Below are 15,557 nucleotides of genomic sequence, written 5' to 3'. Positions count from 1 at the left end.
TTGTGTGTCCTTTTTCCTTCCAATTCTTCATGCGCCTAATCCATATTTGGGGTTGACCAATGTTTGGAACCGGGCTTAGAGCCATTTTTTTTTTGCCAGCTGTGGTCAGTTGTTTTCCTGTCTTCTTTTATTTGGCTTTGAGTATATTCTGCAAAAAACAGTTGATAAAGGAATTTGATTTGATTTACCTCTGTATTAGTCAAAGTCACTGCCAAGGCCATGCTCCTGTTAATACAGTCCTCTCCTGCCCACTCTGACCTCCAGGTGTTGGGGGTGCCACCTCACTGTCCTTACACCTCCTGACTTATGCCTCGTGTGACATGACCCAGCCAAGTAGCCTAGGAGGACATGTTTAGTAACACACTGAGATGGAGTTCCAGTTCTTGCCACAGCCACAAAGACCTGGGAAGAGGGAGGGAGAAGGTCTATTACCAAAAAAAACAAAACCAGAATCCTTGGCATGAATAGTGATTATAGTTTGTTGGAACTAGTTTTGACCCAGTACCCCTCCCACTGGACCTCTCTCATCCTCCCCTACTTTGTAAATGTTCCCCAAAGTTCTGGTCCCATGGTCCCTTTCTGGCTCTTTTCCATTATTCCAGCACCTCATAATCTTGAAGCAACACTTAGTTCTGAGGGATCTGACCAGTGTGGGGGAGAGTGATGGTGGCACTGCTACATGCTGCACATTGCCAGGCACCCATCTCGAGAATCTGCTCTCTGCAGAGGGTCCGAATCTTATCCCAGTTCTGAATGGTTACTACAGGCACCTTTCAGAGGAATAGGGTGATTGACTCTTCTTGGGTGGAGAGGGAGGTGAACTGCAGTCCTAGTACACTACACCTTTGGGAGGGGTGTCTGCATTTTCTTAACTGTAGGTAACTAACAACCCTTTCTGCAAGGAGGATCCCACACGCCAGACAGTCATTAGGGCAAGAAGCAGTGAACTCTTCCTTGTGTCCAAGAGGTGGTCTGTTTAGCCTGTCTAGGAAGTGGAGGTGCCTGTCCCCCAGGAGCTCTGGGGTGACACCGCATGGCTGCTTTGAGCTGGAATTGACCTCTGCCTTTCCCTGGTTATCAAGGCTGTTTTCTGAAACCTTGTTAGCCAGTTCTACTCTCCTGATACAACTTTTCCTACTGTTTACCGTATTTTATAACTCCTGATTTTCAAGTTTCTTGCTGTTTTTACCCTTCTCACCCTTGTTTAATGTTAATCCCTTGCTGTTTTCCCTTTTTGGTTTTGGAAGTTTTCAAATTGACAAAGCTGAAATATGCCAAATTTACCATCTTACACTTTTCACCTTGGTTCACCAGTTAAAATATTAACCAATATTTTTCTTCTAGACACGTACCCTTTATTTTGCTGAAACATTTGACAGATGTGCAGGGTCATCATATTTCACCTGTGGGTATTTTAGCACATAGCTTCTAAGTAGGAGGATACTGTTATACCTCAGCACAACATTGTCACCTCACTTAAGAAAATATCGATTCAGAACCCTGGCTGGTGTAGCTCAGTGGATTGAGCGTGGGCTTGTGAACCACACAATCGCGGTTCGATTCTCAGTCAGGGCACATACCTGGGTTGCAGGCTAGTTCCCAGCAGGGGACTCACGAGAGGCAACCATACATTGATATTTCTCTCCCTCTCTCCTTCCCTTCCTCTCTAAAGATAAATAAATAGATAAATCTTAAAAGAAAATACCAATTCAGTAATATCACTCAAAATAAGACTAGAATAAGGATTTAAAAACATAAGTATTATTGATTAGAAAAATAGCTCCAGAAGATATTTTGGTCTGTACATTAATACCCTTTGAACATTTATAGTTTTGGCTTTTCTCTCACCTTAAAAGTAATTTCCACCCTGGCTGGTGCAGCTCAGTGGATTGAGTGCAGTCTGCAAACCAAAGGGTCCTTGGTTCGATTCTCAGTCAGGGCACATGCCTGGACTGCTGGCCAAGTCCCCAGTGGAGGCCATGTGAGAGGCAACCACACATTGATGTTTCTCTCCCTCTCTCCCTCCCTTTCCCGCTCTGTAAAAATAAATAAAATCTTAAAAAAGTAATTTCCCTCATATATTTTACTCCCATATACTTTTAATTTTATTTATTTATTTATCTATCTATCTTTAGAGGGGAAGGAGAGAGGGAGAGAAACATCAATGTATGGTTGCCTTTTGTGTGTCCCATGCTGGGAGTTGGCCTGCAGGGAACCGGCCTGCAACCCAGGCATTGTGCCCTGACTGGGAATCGAACCGCGATCCTCTGGTTCGCAGGCCCGCACTCAATCCACTGAGCTACACCAGCCAGGTACTTTTAATTTTTATTATGACCCCTAATCTCTTCTCCACTTCTGGTCATGAGTCCTGTTATATTTTATGTTGTGAGTTTATCATGTGTGGCTGTGGGTCCAGAAGAGGTGTTGTCAGGGAACCGGCATCCCCACAGGGCAGAGTCCTTTACTCCAATGATCACTGGCTCCCTGGCCACATCTATATCTGAACTCCAGGGTTCCATGACTCAGGACTTGGTTCTTGGTGACAAACCTAATTCATAGGATTTAGGCAAAGCAATTTGGCTCAGATAACTGGAAAATGCAGAGTATACAACTGAGTCCAATGCAAGAGCTCCAGGCACCTGACCCTCCAACTGCTAGCCCTGCTCTCCTCTGTCGACTTAGCTTTCATCAGACTGGCTGCCCCAAAGGAAAGAATTTTTTTCTTTCCCAGGAATTGCAGTAAAAGTACCAAAGAGACTCTTAGTGAACCCTACCATGCACAAATACACAAATACCATTATGTTAGCATCTGTCTAGTTGACTTGCATTCATCATGAGTATGGGGTTTTCAAGCAAATACCCCAGACTGGAGGTGACTGTCTCTGGCAAGCCATCCAGCAGGGTTTGGCCTCCAGCTGTGTGCCAGATAAATGCCACTTAGAAAGAATCATGGTGCTCCAGACTTGGGTGAGGCATGTTCACCTCTGGGTACTCTGTCCACAAGAAACTTGCTCCAAACACTGCCTTCAAGTCCTGGAACATCAGTTCCTTCACTGAATCTTACCATGTGCCAGGCTCTGTGTCACTTTTGTGCATTATGTTGTCAACACTTTACCACATCCCTCTTGTCACCCCCACATACCCATTAGAGGAAACTTAGGCTCAGAGAAGTTAAGTGACTTAGCTAAGGTCATGCCTGTCACCAACTGAGGCTAAGATTCAGACCCCAGATTTGCCTAGTGCTCCTCTATTGCTGAGAACTTAGGAAAACTAACTGTTTCATTTTGGTTTTTTCTTTCCTTGGTTTAAGCCGTATGTTTTAAGGGCACTAACTTGTGTTTGTGATTCGCTTTTTAAAACTTTGAACCTTAACATTTGTTAATTAATTGGCTACCATTTAAAAAACTAAGACAGTGACCTGGCTGCTGTAGCTTAGTTGATTAGATCGTTCTCACAATATGCCAAGGTTGTGGGTTCAGTCCCCAGTCAGGGAACATACAAAAATCAACCAGTGAATGCATAAATGGGTGGAACAACAAATCAGTGTTTTTCTCCTCTCTCTCTCACATTAATAATGTTAAAAATAAAAAAGATAGTAATACATGTACTTGATAAAGAAATTTGAAGTCTAGCGAGACTGGCAAGTCTCTCACTTAGTTCTAGCTTCTCAGCCTTAGCTGTGATCTATCCCTGTGGGCAGTAGCGTTCTTTGAGGCTTCAGCGCATTGGGTCCATCTGTGGAACAGAGGGTGTTGTTCCCACCTAAATGCCTTCTCAGATGGGGAGGGCACACACCGTGCAGACACTCCAGCCCATGGCTTTTCTTATCCTCTTGTTCATTATTTCCTGCTGAATGAATATCTCACAAACAAACCCATGTGCCAACCTGAAATTCTGTCCCCTTTCCAGTCTGATCCTCCTCTAGTCCCTGTTTCAGACGACTTGGTACAAGCAGCCCAAGGCATAAACTTGTGAGGTGCCCCAGACCCCTTGCCTTTTTCCTCACTTGACTGGGTTCTGCCACTTTTATAGTGACTTATTAGTTGCTCCATCTACATTTTTCACATGGGCTTTTCTAGGAACCACAAGGTTCACTGCAGATAAGTCCACCTTCTCCACCTTTTGCACAGCCACCAGCAAAGGAACTCAAATATATACATCTGGCTGTTTCCCCTGCAGGATACCCTGTCACTCCCACTGCTGACCCACTCGTCAACCACCCTGTAAGGACCCCCTTTGTTTTTGACCACAGGCACAGCACCGCAGTTCATGCTCTAGCAGTGTTCCAGATTGAATACACTCATATCCTGCCCATTTCTGCACACACTGCTCCACCTGCCCTCCCTGGCCAAGCCTTGGAAGTCCTGCCCAAGCTTCAGTGCCACAAGTGCTTTTCCTCAGATCAGATCAGCAGCTGCTGAACTACTGTCTGTTTCCACATACTTTTATGTGTCATTTATTACACAATACATGGTATTTATAATTAGAAAATACTGAACAAAAGCCCTATTTCTGTCATGTCATAATCATTAACATCATGGTGTGCGTTAGAGAAATGGGGTCATTCTGGTTATAGTCTGTCTGCACTTAACAGTCTTTCCATGTGATTGCATAAAACTTCCTATTTAGTTTCATATGGTCGGATATCCAGTTGTATGTACAACATCTGTGTACTTGTTACGTGTCATGTTGAATTTCCTCCCTTATTCAAATTTCAAACAAGTTGAATGAACACACATGTACACACATAGTATATATGTGCATATAGCCATCACCTAGTCACCAGTTAATGTTTTGCTCTATTTCTGAGCCATGTGAAAGTCAGCTGCAGTCCTGATGCTTCACCCCCAAGCACTCAGTTCATACCTCGTGAGACTGTTAGTCAGACCACCATAACACTGCCATTATTCCCAAGAAATGTGATGTCTTGTCCCCTACACATATCCCATTTGTCCTCCAGTTTCCTGTTCTTCCCCATCCTCCCAGCCCCACGCTTCCCTGATGTTGATGTCTCCCATGTTTTGTTTTGTTTTTTAAAGCCCTACCTTCTGGATATGTCATGATCAGACTCAGGTTCAACAATTCTAGCAACATTTCTTTCTGTTCATTCCATCAGGGTAATCGGAATGTGGCACATAGGGTGCTAACTGTCCCACAGCAGATGGTACACTCCTGGGAATGGAGGTATACGATTGACCTGTTAGCAGGGTGCTGCACGTGTGGTAGGCACGTGACGTTTGAGAGGCACTTGCTGTCTGAGGAGGCACAATGGAGAAGGGGGGTGTGGTAGAACTAGAGATCAAGTGAGAGACAAGTTGTGACAGGCCTTACAGTCATTCTCACAAAGGGAACTGCCTACAGCAGATGCACAGGTGTTCAGAGGCAGTTAGAACTACATGCAGGTCACACCATCTGTACTGTTCTCATTCACATACACACTTTGGAATGCTGCATGTGGCCAGTGTGCTGCCTTCCTAGAGTGGCACACAAAGAACATTCCAGTGAAGTTCTTAGAGCTAAAGGCCTTTTGCTGTTGTTTGAACACAAAGACTCTAAATAGCATTGCCAAGGAATTATCTGTGTGTGTGATTCAGTGTATTTTCTTCCTTAATCTGGGTCCTTTGAGACTTGGAACAGCTACACAGTGATGGGCACTTCTGTGCAGTGGGTGGTTAAGATGCTAGCAAAAGCCATAATTGTAGTGGCAGTACTGTGAGGCCTCCTATCTTAAGCACAAACCACCACAGGTGTTTTTTTTTTTGGGGGGGGGAGGCAAAATGTACAGCTGCCATTGGGATTAGAATAGCCAGCACTTTGCCCAAATGTTAAAATTATCAAAATTCTGATCAGAGGCATCACATGCAAGCCTGTTTTGTTCCACATACACTGCTCAAAAAGTGTTACTTTTTTTTTTATCTACATGAATACCAATGGCAGATCAGACGGGTCTTTAAAAATATTAAGTGAAGTCGATATAAAAATGCACTTTCTAGACATCACTGAAAAACTAAAGACTGACAAAAATGCTGATTTTATAGATTTATTTTCAAAGGGCAAAAACACTTAGACAATTTAAATACAAGTCTAACTAGAATCACTGTCAATGTCAGCAGTAATGCCAAAATGTGATCTCCTGCCAGACATTCTTCTGTATATTCCAAATCTTCTATCCTTGAAGGAAAGGGATCTGGAAAAGACAGGAAGTTCAGTGTTCCTTTTGCTGTACTGTTACTAACATTCCATGAAGATCTCTGAGGTGCTATATACAGAGTAACTGAAGTTACAAGCACTAATAATACAATGTTCTATTTAAAAAGTTTTATCATTTGATTATCCTAAAGCTCGAATAACAGCAACTAATATTTATTGACAGGCTTCTTTACCATCAAGCATTGTATTAAATAAGTTACATACACCACTGATTTTTAACCTTACAAAAGTCCCAGGTAGGTCCTACCTTTATCCCCATTTTACTTATGTGGAAACTGAGGCTCACAAGAGGCTAAACAGACTTAACAGAATGTGGCAGAGCTGAGAATAAACAGATGTCTGACTCCAGCATCTGCTTTCTTGCCCATGAGACCTCTCTCAGCCAATAGCAAGGCCATCCCAAAGTTCTGGATAGCAGGCGGGGCTGGCCTGGAGTGAGGTAGGCAGCAGTCTCTACTTCTGGGCTAACTCAAGCGGTGTTTTCTACAAGACTGCTTTTAGGAGGGCTAACACTCAAGGGAGTCTGTCTAGGAATGAACTTCTTTCAACCCCCCTCATGGATACAGATGGTCATTAAGGCTGGCCCTCTTGGATTGACCTATAACCAGAGGGGCCTGCATTTTATAACCAGTGAAAATGTCGAGCATTTCCATTTCTTCCTCAGTCTTACTTTATTAAAGAAACCCAGAGGAATTAATTCTATGGGAGAACATCATTCTGTAAGTCAAATTACTTACCTCATACCTTATTCATACACATCCTTCTTATCTGCAATGTAATCTACAATTTCTTGTGGACACATCAGCTTCTCTGCATCTATATCAGGAATCTCAAACCCTAAAAGTACAGTTTACAACAGCGCATGAGTATAGAAAAAGGAGACCCTTCAGTTTAAAGCACTGGCACTTCTGTAACACCCACCAAGTGTCTAGCAACCCTGAGTCCATTTCAGTTGTGAGTCAGTGCTGTTCTAGACAATGTGTGTATCATATTGGGTATAATGGTTGGCCCTTTTAATATATATATACATATATAAAATTCACACGGTAGAAAAATCACCCATTTAAAAGTGTAAAAATCCAATGGTTTTTAATATTGTCACACGGTTGTGCAACCATCACCACTATCCAATTGTAGAATACTTCATTACCCCAAAAGAAAGCCGGTACCCACCTGACCCCCATGGATGCCATGCCTCTCAGTCAGCATCATCTGTGTGGGATCTCAACTGAGTTTAGCTCTGTGGGATGGCACAGAAGTCCCTTGGCTTCCACTGAGGAAATCTGCCTCCAAAATTACTTGTGGAGCCTTGAATGGTCTCATTTGCACAACTAACCGTCCCAAACCAGAATAACTTGGAGTGCGCACAGGAAGCACAGCTGGAAACCAAGGTACGTGTATGGGGGTGTGCTTTTATGTGAAGGGGGGACTTAATGTTTCTATTTATATATTTGATTCAAATCCCAATTTAGACTCCCAACATTCCTTTCACTTGAATCCACCCAAATCAAGAATTACAATACGGAGACCCAAGACTCAGCCTGTGTGTGTTACCAAATTCATCCTCCATAGCCATGATAATCTCCACTTGGTCCAAACTGTCTAAGCCCAGGTCTTTCATAAAATGGGAATTTACTGAGAGCTGAAAGAAAGAGACACCAAACACAAAATCAGGCTGTGAGAACTTCTGCTTTGTAAGACTACTGAGTGGTACAATGTTCATCGTTATATGGAAAATTTACTTTTAAATAGGAGGAATCATAATTAACATTATATACATTTAATGTGTGCTGGCATTTACTGAGTGTGCTTTACATGTCAACTAATTTAACCTTGTTTTGAACTGGTTAACAACAAATAAAAGCTAATGATGGATTTCACTTTACATGTTTAATTAAGATCTTTGATTACTGCTCTGAATGACATTGGAGAGTTTGGTTTTTCTTCCTCTCCTGTTAACAACTAAGAGTACACCTTAGAAGTGACATTCCTTCCCCTCAAGAATAGCAGACTGTCTTTATCATCACCTGCCTTTAATTTAGACTTCAAGCTTCAAAAAGCCACATGCAAACAAACTATCCTAGGGGTGTCATGTCATGTGCATACAGCATGGTGACTATAGTGAATAATACTGTCTTGCAGCATATTTGAAAGTTGCTAAGAGAGTGGATCTTAAAAGTCCTCATCATAAGAAGAGAGCTTTTATAATGTGTAGTGACCCGTGTTAACTAGATATATTATGGTGATTAATTCACAATATATACAAATACATGAAACTAACAATGTTACATGTCAATTTATACCTCAAAAAAACAAACCAAACACCCCATTTATCCTACTCACACAACAGATTTAATTATTAACAGATGAATTTTTTTTATGTTACTATAAAAAAATTTCAAAGGTTAAGAAAGGTACAAAATAGTGTTTACAGTAGTACACTACCCCTGGGGTTTTTAAAAGGGTAGGAAGTACAGATCACACAGCACATATAACATACACACATGTATGTGTACTTCCCAGCACATGCACTGAGTGCCTCTGGAAATATACACAAGAAGCTGCTTTTACTACCGCCTCCCAGAGAGGAACCTCTGGCTGGGAGCACAGAGATTTTTTACTGAATGTCCTTTTGGACCACTTGAATTTTGTATCGTGTGATTAAATACTCATTTAAAGAAAAAAAGATTTAAACCACATCAGTTACCTTCTCTGGGTCAATCTTGTCATACAGTTTCAAAACGTAAAGTACACGGTCCTTGATGCCCTCTATCGTCAGAGGGGGCGCGTCACTATATGGCCGGCACAGCTGTGTAACTCTGCCTGGTACCTAAGGCAAGGGCAGGAAGGAAACGCTGAACCTAAAATGCCTTCAAGTAAATGCACTTGCTTGTGTTAGGTATCTCTCACAAAGCTTTTAAGGCTCTAGAGCACAAGTGTCAAACTCATTTTCACTGGGGGCCATGTCAGCCTGGAGATTGCCTTCAAAGGGCCAAATGTCATTTTAGGACTGTATAAATGTAACTACTCCTTAACTAGGGGCAAGGAGCTCGGTGCAGCCGCCAGGTAGAAACAAGGTGCTGGGCCGGATTTGGCCCATGGGCCTTGTACTTGCCACCTGTGCTCTAGAGAACTGCCTCATTTGATTGTGATTATGGCTCCTAGACCACACTGGTTCACTGCTGAAGAATCGCAGAAGCTCTAGCAGTTCTGAAGCATAAACATGGGCCTCCCTTCCCCTCAGTTTGGACATTCGTTTTGCTCCATGAGACTAAAATCATCCAAGGTGTGCAGAAGAGCCTAAGTCTAAGAGCCTAAGTCTCCTCATGTCATCTGCAGCAGCCATTGTAGCAGTAATTGCCTACCACCTCTAATGGGCACACACAAGTCAAAGTAACCCACATGGAAAGAGCTGTCATGTTAAACTGAGGCAGTTCGCTGAAGACCATATATGCAGGGTCTGATCTAGCCCATTGGCTACCAACCCAAAGGAGAGGAAGACGGAGCCTGACAGTTGTCACAGTCCAGTTTATTTCCCTTCAGGGTCCACGCCTTATTGACACCAGCCAATAAGCCTGGTGTCAATAAGCCTTCCTGATGGCTATGAGCCTTCCTGATCTTTGCCATGATCATCTCAAATCTCTGATATTCACCTGCTTATATTTCAACTGGGTACTAGGGTCTTGACTCCTTTATGAAATGTGAGAAAGTTTCCATCTCACAGGTCAGCAAGCTTAAAGGTGTGGAAGGTACCACACAGAACAAGAGAAAACAAAATAGCACTCAGATAGTTTTGCGTGCTATGGAAGTCCCTAATCTGAACTTGTTTGTTTGCCTTCTAAAATTGATTTTAATACTATGGTTTGGAGTTTTTACAGTATTTCCCATAGAAAATAGGTTTTGCCTGTTGGGGCTCAGGCGCCTGAGACTCACTAAGGTCCATGAAAAATCATAATTAAACAAATTAACCAAACCCGTACATACCTCTGTATAAGCACTATCTTGCAAAAAACAAAAAACCCCAACCAAACAAAAAACCCTCAGGCATTGAAGTTAGGTTTAATCAGCTGGTGAGGAGATCAGATGAGTTTTATAGACGTTCTGAAGAATACTTCTGGGTACAGGTTACCCAGAGGTTTGGAGCACTTGCTCTTTTCTGTCTAAATTTAGTGTACTTTCCCTTCTGATGACAGAATGGTTTAGGAAATCGCTGTAGTGAGAATGTCACCAGGCCTTCTCAATGACTAGAAGGTTTCTAAGCCACAGACAGAATGAAGTAGTAGAAAAGACTAAAGAGAAAGTGGGAGAAGGAATGAGCTAACTGTGGTAATGACAGACGAGAACTTGAAGAGTAAGGATGTAGTGGAGGCCTCATCTGTGTTTATTAAGAAGTGGTGGGAGGTGAAACCAGTGCTGAGAGGGACAGAGAAAGGGGAGGCTGACATGTGCACAGAGGAAGCTAGTAAGGATGCTTCTACACAGCTGTGGCCCACTAGGGGTCAGCATCATCCCCAGCAGTAGGGCAAGTGCCTGCAGAGGCCGGGTAGGCAGATGTCATTAAATGAAACTAAAGAGGCCCTGGCTGGTGTGGCTCAGTGGATTGTCAGCCTGTAAACCAAAGGGTCTCCAGTTCAATTCCCAGTCAGGGCACCTACCTGGGTTGCAGGCCAGGTCCCCAGTTGGGGCCACATGAGAGGCAATCACACATTGATGTTTCTCTCCCTCTCTTCCACCCTTCCTTCCTCTCTCTAAAATAAATAAAACCTTTTTAAAAAATGAAATTAGCCCTGGCTGGTGTGGCTCAGTGGATTGAGCTCCAGACTGTGAAGCAAAGGGTCACCAGCTAGATTCCCAGTTAGGGCACATGCCTGGGTTGTGGGCCAGATCCCCAGTAAGGGGTATGTGAGAGGCAACCATACATTGATGTTTTCCTCTCTTTCTCCCTTCCCCCGTCTCTAAAATTAAATAAAATCTTTCAAAAATGAAATTAAAGGAGTCTCCACCTAGAGGCCACATGGCAAGGTAAAGTGGGTGGCTACAGTGGGCTCAGGAGAGGTAGAAGGGTGAGAGCTCAGAGCCTGGAACGAAACTGCTTCATCTGTGCCCTTACCTTAAAATGGGGATAAACAAGAGTGCCAAGCTTGCAGGACTGTTGTGAAGAAGGGCTTAGAGCACTGCCTGATATGCACGCAGGTGCTCTGCGGGGCTGTCCAACAGGCCCCGGGAGGATGATGCCTGGCCAGTTTGTAGCTTTTGGGTGGTACACCCCCAAAGCACTTGATCCTGCTTCCTCCCATGCCTCCCCTTTGGGCCTCTTTATTGATTTCTTATCATTCAGTCAGGCTGTGACCCTGCCCTGGGCACTTTCCATATATCATCTCCTTTAGTTCTAACAGCACTATGGGGCATATAGCACCATCACCCCATTTAGATGAAGAAACTGAGGCAGAGAAAGGCCTCCTGGGTGGGGGGCTTACTCCTTACTGCCTCCTTCTGCTGGATCTCAGCCATTTACAAAATAATAATAATAATAATAATAATAAATGTGTTGTTTCTGATGTTAACTGTTTTCCCCAAGATATACACCCAAAACTTATATTTAACAGAAACCACCCAAAGACGTGAGAGAAGAAGGCACTATTTGCAGGAAAAGAGTGACTACCCTCTGGGTTAGTATAAACTAATCAAATCTGATTAGTGTCCATTAGAACCCATCTTTTCTCCACTGGGGCCCACCTCTGACTGAGGGAAACTCAAAAGGAACCTAAGGAGATGGCCTTAAAGGCCATTTCTACAAACTGCCCCCTGCACAGTTATACCCAGGCAGCACAGACATCTCAAAGTCCACTGTTTGGAAATGAACTCCCTACCCATCTGCCCACAAAATGCCTCCTTACAGACCTCTATTCCTCCTCCACCACCTGGGGCTATAGCCAGAAACCTCAGGACCAATTTCCAGTCTTCCCATCGTCTCCCTATCATGTCACTGGGTCACCCAGCATGTCTGGCTGGGGTGAAAAGGTCTCATTTATTCCTCCAAACAACTTTGTTTATTGTTCACTCCCTGACCTAGGCAAAGAACATCCACACACCTCAGTGGGCATACAGCAGCATCCTGCACAATATGCCTGCTGTCTTCCACCTCAACTTGGGCCTCTCCCTTCCACAGGCACTCTGCAGGTCAGCCATAAGTGTGCGCTGGTATTTACTGGCCTTAGCACATGGCACTACACCCTGCCCTGACTGCTGGTAACACTGCTGCCTTCAAGACTGTACTCTCTAGGGGTTAGTTCCCTCTTCTTGCTTCTGCACTGTATACACACCTGTCCTCACATACGGCAAACTCTGCCTTTACATGACCATCTCAGCAGCCTACAAGCTTTACCTGTATGACATGCACTGTGTTATGGGTTAGAATGACAAAAAGACATGACCTCTACCCTCAGAAAAGCTACAGTCTAATGAAAAAGACCAACCCAAACAGATCATTTCGGTAGTAATAAAATGAGACAAGAGCCATAACAAGGTTACGGATCAGTAGGCTTCTTCAGTAACAAAAGTTGTCATTCAATCCTTGAGAGGCAGGGAAGGAGACAGGAGTTAACCAGGAAAAGGAAAGGGATAGATTATTCAAGGAGGGAAAGGCAGGCCAAGAAAAAAAAAGGAGGCACAAAAGTGTAGTGTGTCCATGTGTGAAGAAGTTAGTTCATGTTGCTGGAGTTTTAAGGGCAAGGTGGCACACCAACACAGGCTCTGACACTGAAGAGGCAGGGCCAGGGCTGCAGACCTCGAGTGAGTCAAAATAGGTTTATCTTAATAGGGAATAAATGATGCAGACAGACCACAGCCCAGAGTCCATCATTGTCATGTACGTCATCTGGTCTGGTACCAAGCATAGTGAAGCTTTCCCTGCATCAAGTGCTTTATCTTCACCTGGGTACCATGTCCCACAGAACTTGAAATTTTCTTTGTGCTCTGGCCACCAGACAGTTTAGATTCAGGGCCTGAAGAGGTCAAGTATTGGATACTGGACTTCTGGGCTCCATTTTAGACCACTACCCTTGTTTTTCTTACCTCCTATTTTTATAGTCTTACCTTTCTATACCCAAGAAAGCAGCTTTAGCTTTTTTTTTATTATTAAGAATATAAATGAGTACGTGGTTGCTCTGAGATCAGCATGATAGACAAATTTTGAGGAGGGAAAACCAACAGCTGGGAATGGGTGGAATGAGCATTCATCCAAATTAGATGAACAGAGACTGGAGGTGGTTTGGAATGATGGCACACAGCCAACAGAAACCCTCAAAGTGAAGAAACATCCCAGGAACAGTGTGTGCTTAAAGAGTTCTAAAGATAACCAACATTTAAGGATTAGGCTAGACAGAGAAAGTGCCCACTGAGTAGAAGAGAGAAAGAGGACATGCCAAGAGAAAACAGTGTCAGAACAGCCTAGGGAAGATGGAGCAGCAGGGACTGACCAGGCAAGTTTACTGTAATGGCTGCAAAGTAGCCAATGAAGATGTGAACATCCTTCTTAGTAGCTATCTAAGTATCCCTCAACAGGCTAGTATAAGGCCTGGCAGGCACATATCTGCCCCTCAGTATATTTCAATGAACAAGAATTTACTCTCCATTTCAATCCACAAAGGATATAAAGTAGTTAAATGGGAGCACTTAGTCAAAACCACTTTGTAAATATAAATAAGGCAGTTCCTCTGCTGTACATGAAAACCAAGCAAAGGTTGTGAGACATCTTTGGGTACCCTACTGTTAAACACACAATCCAAGGACCAACAGCAGCAGAACCTGCTGGAAGTCCTTTTAAAAACAAAGACTTTTAGCCTGTTACCAAAATCTATATTTTAACCCAAGTGATCTGTACACACAATCACGTGTGAGTATCAATACTTTAAAAACAAGGATATGTGCTTTGCCTGAATGCTGAAACCAGTCTAAGGAACAAAACACTCAGCAACTCCACATACTGCCGTTTTACCCCTTAACTTCAGGATGACATGTTTAGCCTCCGACTCAGGCAATAAAACAACGTCCTACAAATGAATCCATTACAGTGTCAGTAAATCTCAAAACTGGCTGCACAAAAGGATCACTTGGCAGCTTTAAAAAAACAGATGCCCAGACCCCACCTAGAGATTCTGAGTGATTTTGCCCCAGGAATCCTATCATCTTAAATCCTTTAAGATGTTAATCTTAATAATAATAAATCCTTTTTATTCTAACATCTTAGTCAAGGTTTAAACATTATTACAATGAAGTTCTGGAGACTGAAAAGGGGTTTCTCAATTTGACCTCACGAGTCTATCCAAGATTAAGACAGTAGTTCTTAATCTTGGTGCAGTTCAGAGTCACTTGAGGAACTTAAAAAAAAACCCAGTCCAGGGCTTTTTGTTTAATCCCAGAGAGTAAATCAGAATTGAGGGGCAAGAGATTTTTCTCTCTTTTTTAAGCTACCCAGGTAACATGAAATGTGAAGGTAGGGTTGAAAAAAATCACTGCCCTAAGGAGAGTTTCAGCCTTGTAATGGTTTCATCAGATTAAAAAAAAAAAGCTAAAAATATGGGGAGTTTCCTCTCTTTACTTCCAGGAGGCCCAGAAGCAGGCAAAAGGTGCCACATGGGGAAATTTAGGGAGAGAATTGCTCTGGAGAAGGCTATGGGCCAGCGTGGCTTTCCTTCTGCACCCTGTCATTAGTTTCCTCCGATAAAGCTACCATCGTCCTTAACAGTATCGCTTCTTAGGGATAATGGCAACCAATCATATTCTGAGGGCTTACCAAGCGCCTCTCTAGGTGTTCTACCTGCCTTCACTCCTCTAAGCCTGGATGCAACTCCACAGGGTAGAGACCGGTATCCCGATATTAAGTTTAGACTGAGGCTCAGCAAGGTTACGACCTAGCCTGAAGTTTCGGTAAGCGGCAGCCCGTATTCGAACCCGAGAGTGTCACTAGGTCGCACAGCCTCCGAGCAAGGTCAGCCGAGCACCGTTAGGCAGGGGAAGGGGGAGCGAGCCAGTGGTCCTCGGTCACACCTCCTACGACTGGCGCATCCCCGCGGCCTGACCCCCTCCTCTCCAGCAAGCCCGATCCCTGACCCCTGTCAGGCCCCAGCAAAGTCATCGCGAGTCACCTGCAAGAGCGCCAGGGAGGGAACCCCGGGCCTGGTCTGGGTCCCCGCGGGGCACAGCCTGATGCTGAGCGGCCGGGCGGCGGCCGACAGGGGAACCCGGGGCAGCGACCCCAAGGCCGCGGGCAGTCGGCGGACACAGGAGCAAAGGACACGAGCCGCCATGGCTACGCCGACCCAGGCTGCACTGCGCGGCGCCCGCGG

The 15,557-nt window shown here is 44.0% G+C and overlaps 1 protein-coding gene across 1 annotated transcript; it reads right to left on the bottom strand.

Annotated features, from left to right (window-relative positions):
- Positions 1 to 6,030: 6,030 nt before the first annotated feature.
- On the bottom strand, positions 6,031 to 15,557 carry NDUFAB1 (NADH:ubiquinone oxidoreductase subunit AB1). The gene is made up of 5 exons (XM_037070656.1): positions 15,357 to 15,557; positions 8,918 to 9,040; positions 7,765 to 7,852; positions 6,948 to 7,047; positions 6,031 to 6,187 (listed from the first exon to the last, which is right to left on the bottom strand). Exons 1-4 carry the CDS (start codon positions 15,516 to 15,518, stop codon positions 6,956 to 6,958), a joined length of 465 nt encoding a protein of 154 aa, XP_036926551.1. The 5' UTR covers positions 15,519 to 15,557; the 3' UTR covers positions 6,031 to 6,187; positions 6,948 to 6,955.

The sequence above is a fragment of the Sturnira hondurensis genome, unplaced genomic scaffold, assembly GCF_014824575.4.
Source record: "Sturnira hondurensis isolate 20B ecotype Veracruz unplaced genomic scaffold, ASM1482457v3 Scaffold0018877, whole genome shotgun sequence".
Classification (NCBI taxonomy): Eukaryota; Metazoa; Chordata; class Mammalia; order Chiroptera; family Phyllostomidae; genus Sturnira; species Sturnira hondurensis.
This window is presented reverse-complemented; position numbering and strand designations above follow the sequence as displayed.

What these genes read in the sequence shown, in the direction of transcription:
- NDUFAB1 (XM_037070656.1), bottom strand. Translation starts at nt 15,518, where the DNA reads ATGGCGGCTCGTGTCCTTTGCTCCTGTGTCCGCCGACTGCCCGCGGCC. An exon ending in ACAAGATTGACCCAGAGAAG is followed by an intron (nt 7,853 to 8,917) that starts GTAACTGATGTG and finishes TCTTTCTTTCAG; the next exon opens with CTCTCAGTAAATTCCCATTT. An exon ending in GGCTATGGAGGATGAATTTG is followed by an intron (nt 7,048 to 7,764) that starts GTAACACACACA and finishes CTGTACTTTTAG; the next exon opens with GGTTTGAGATTCCTGATATA.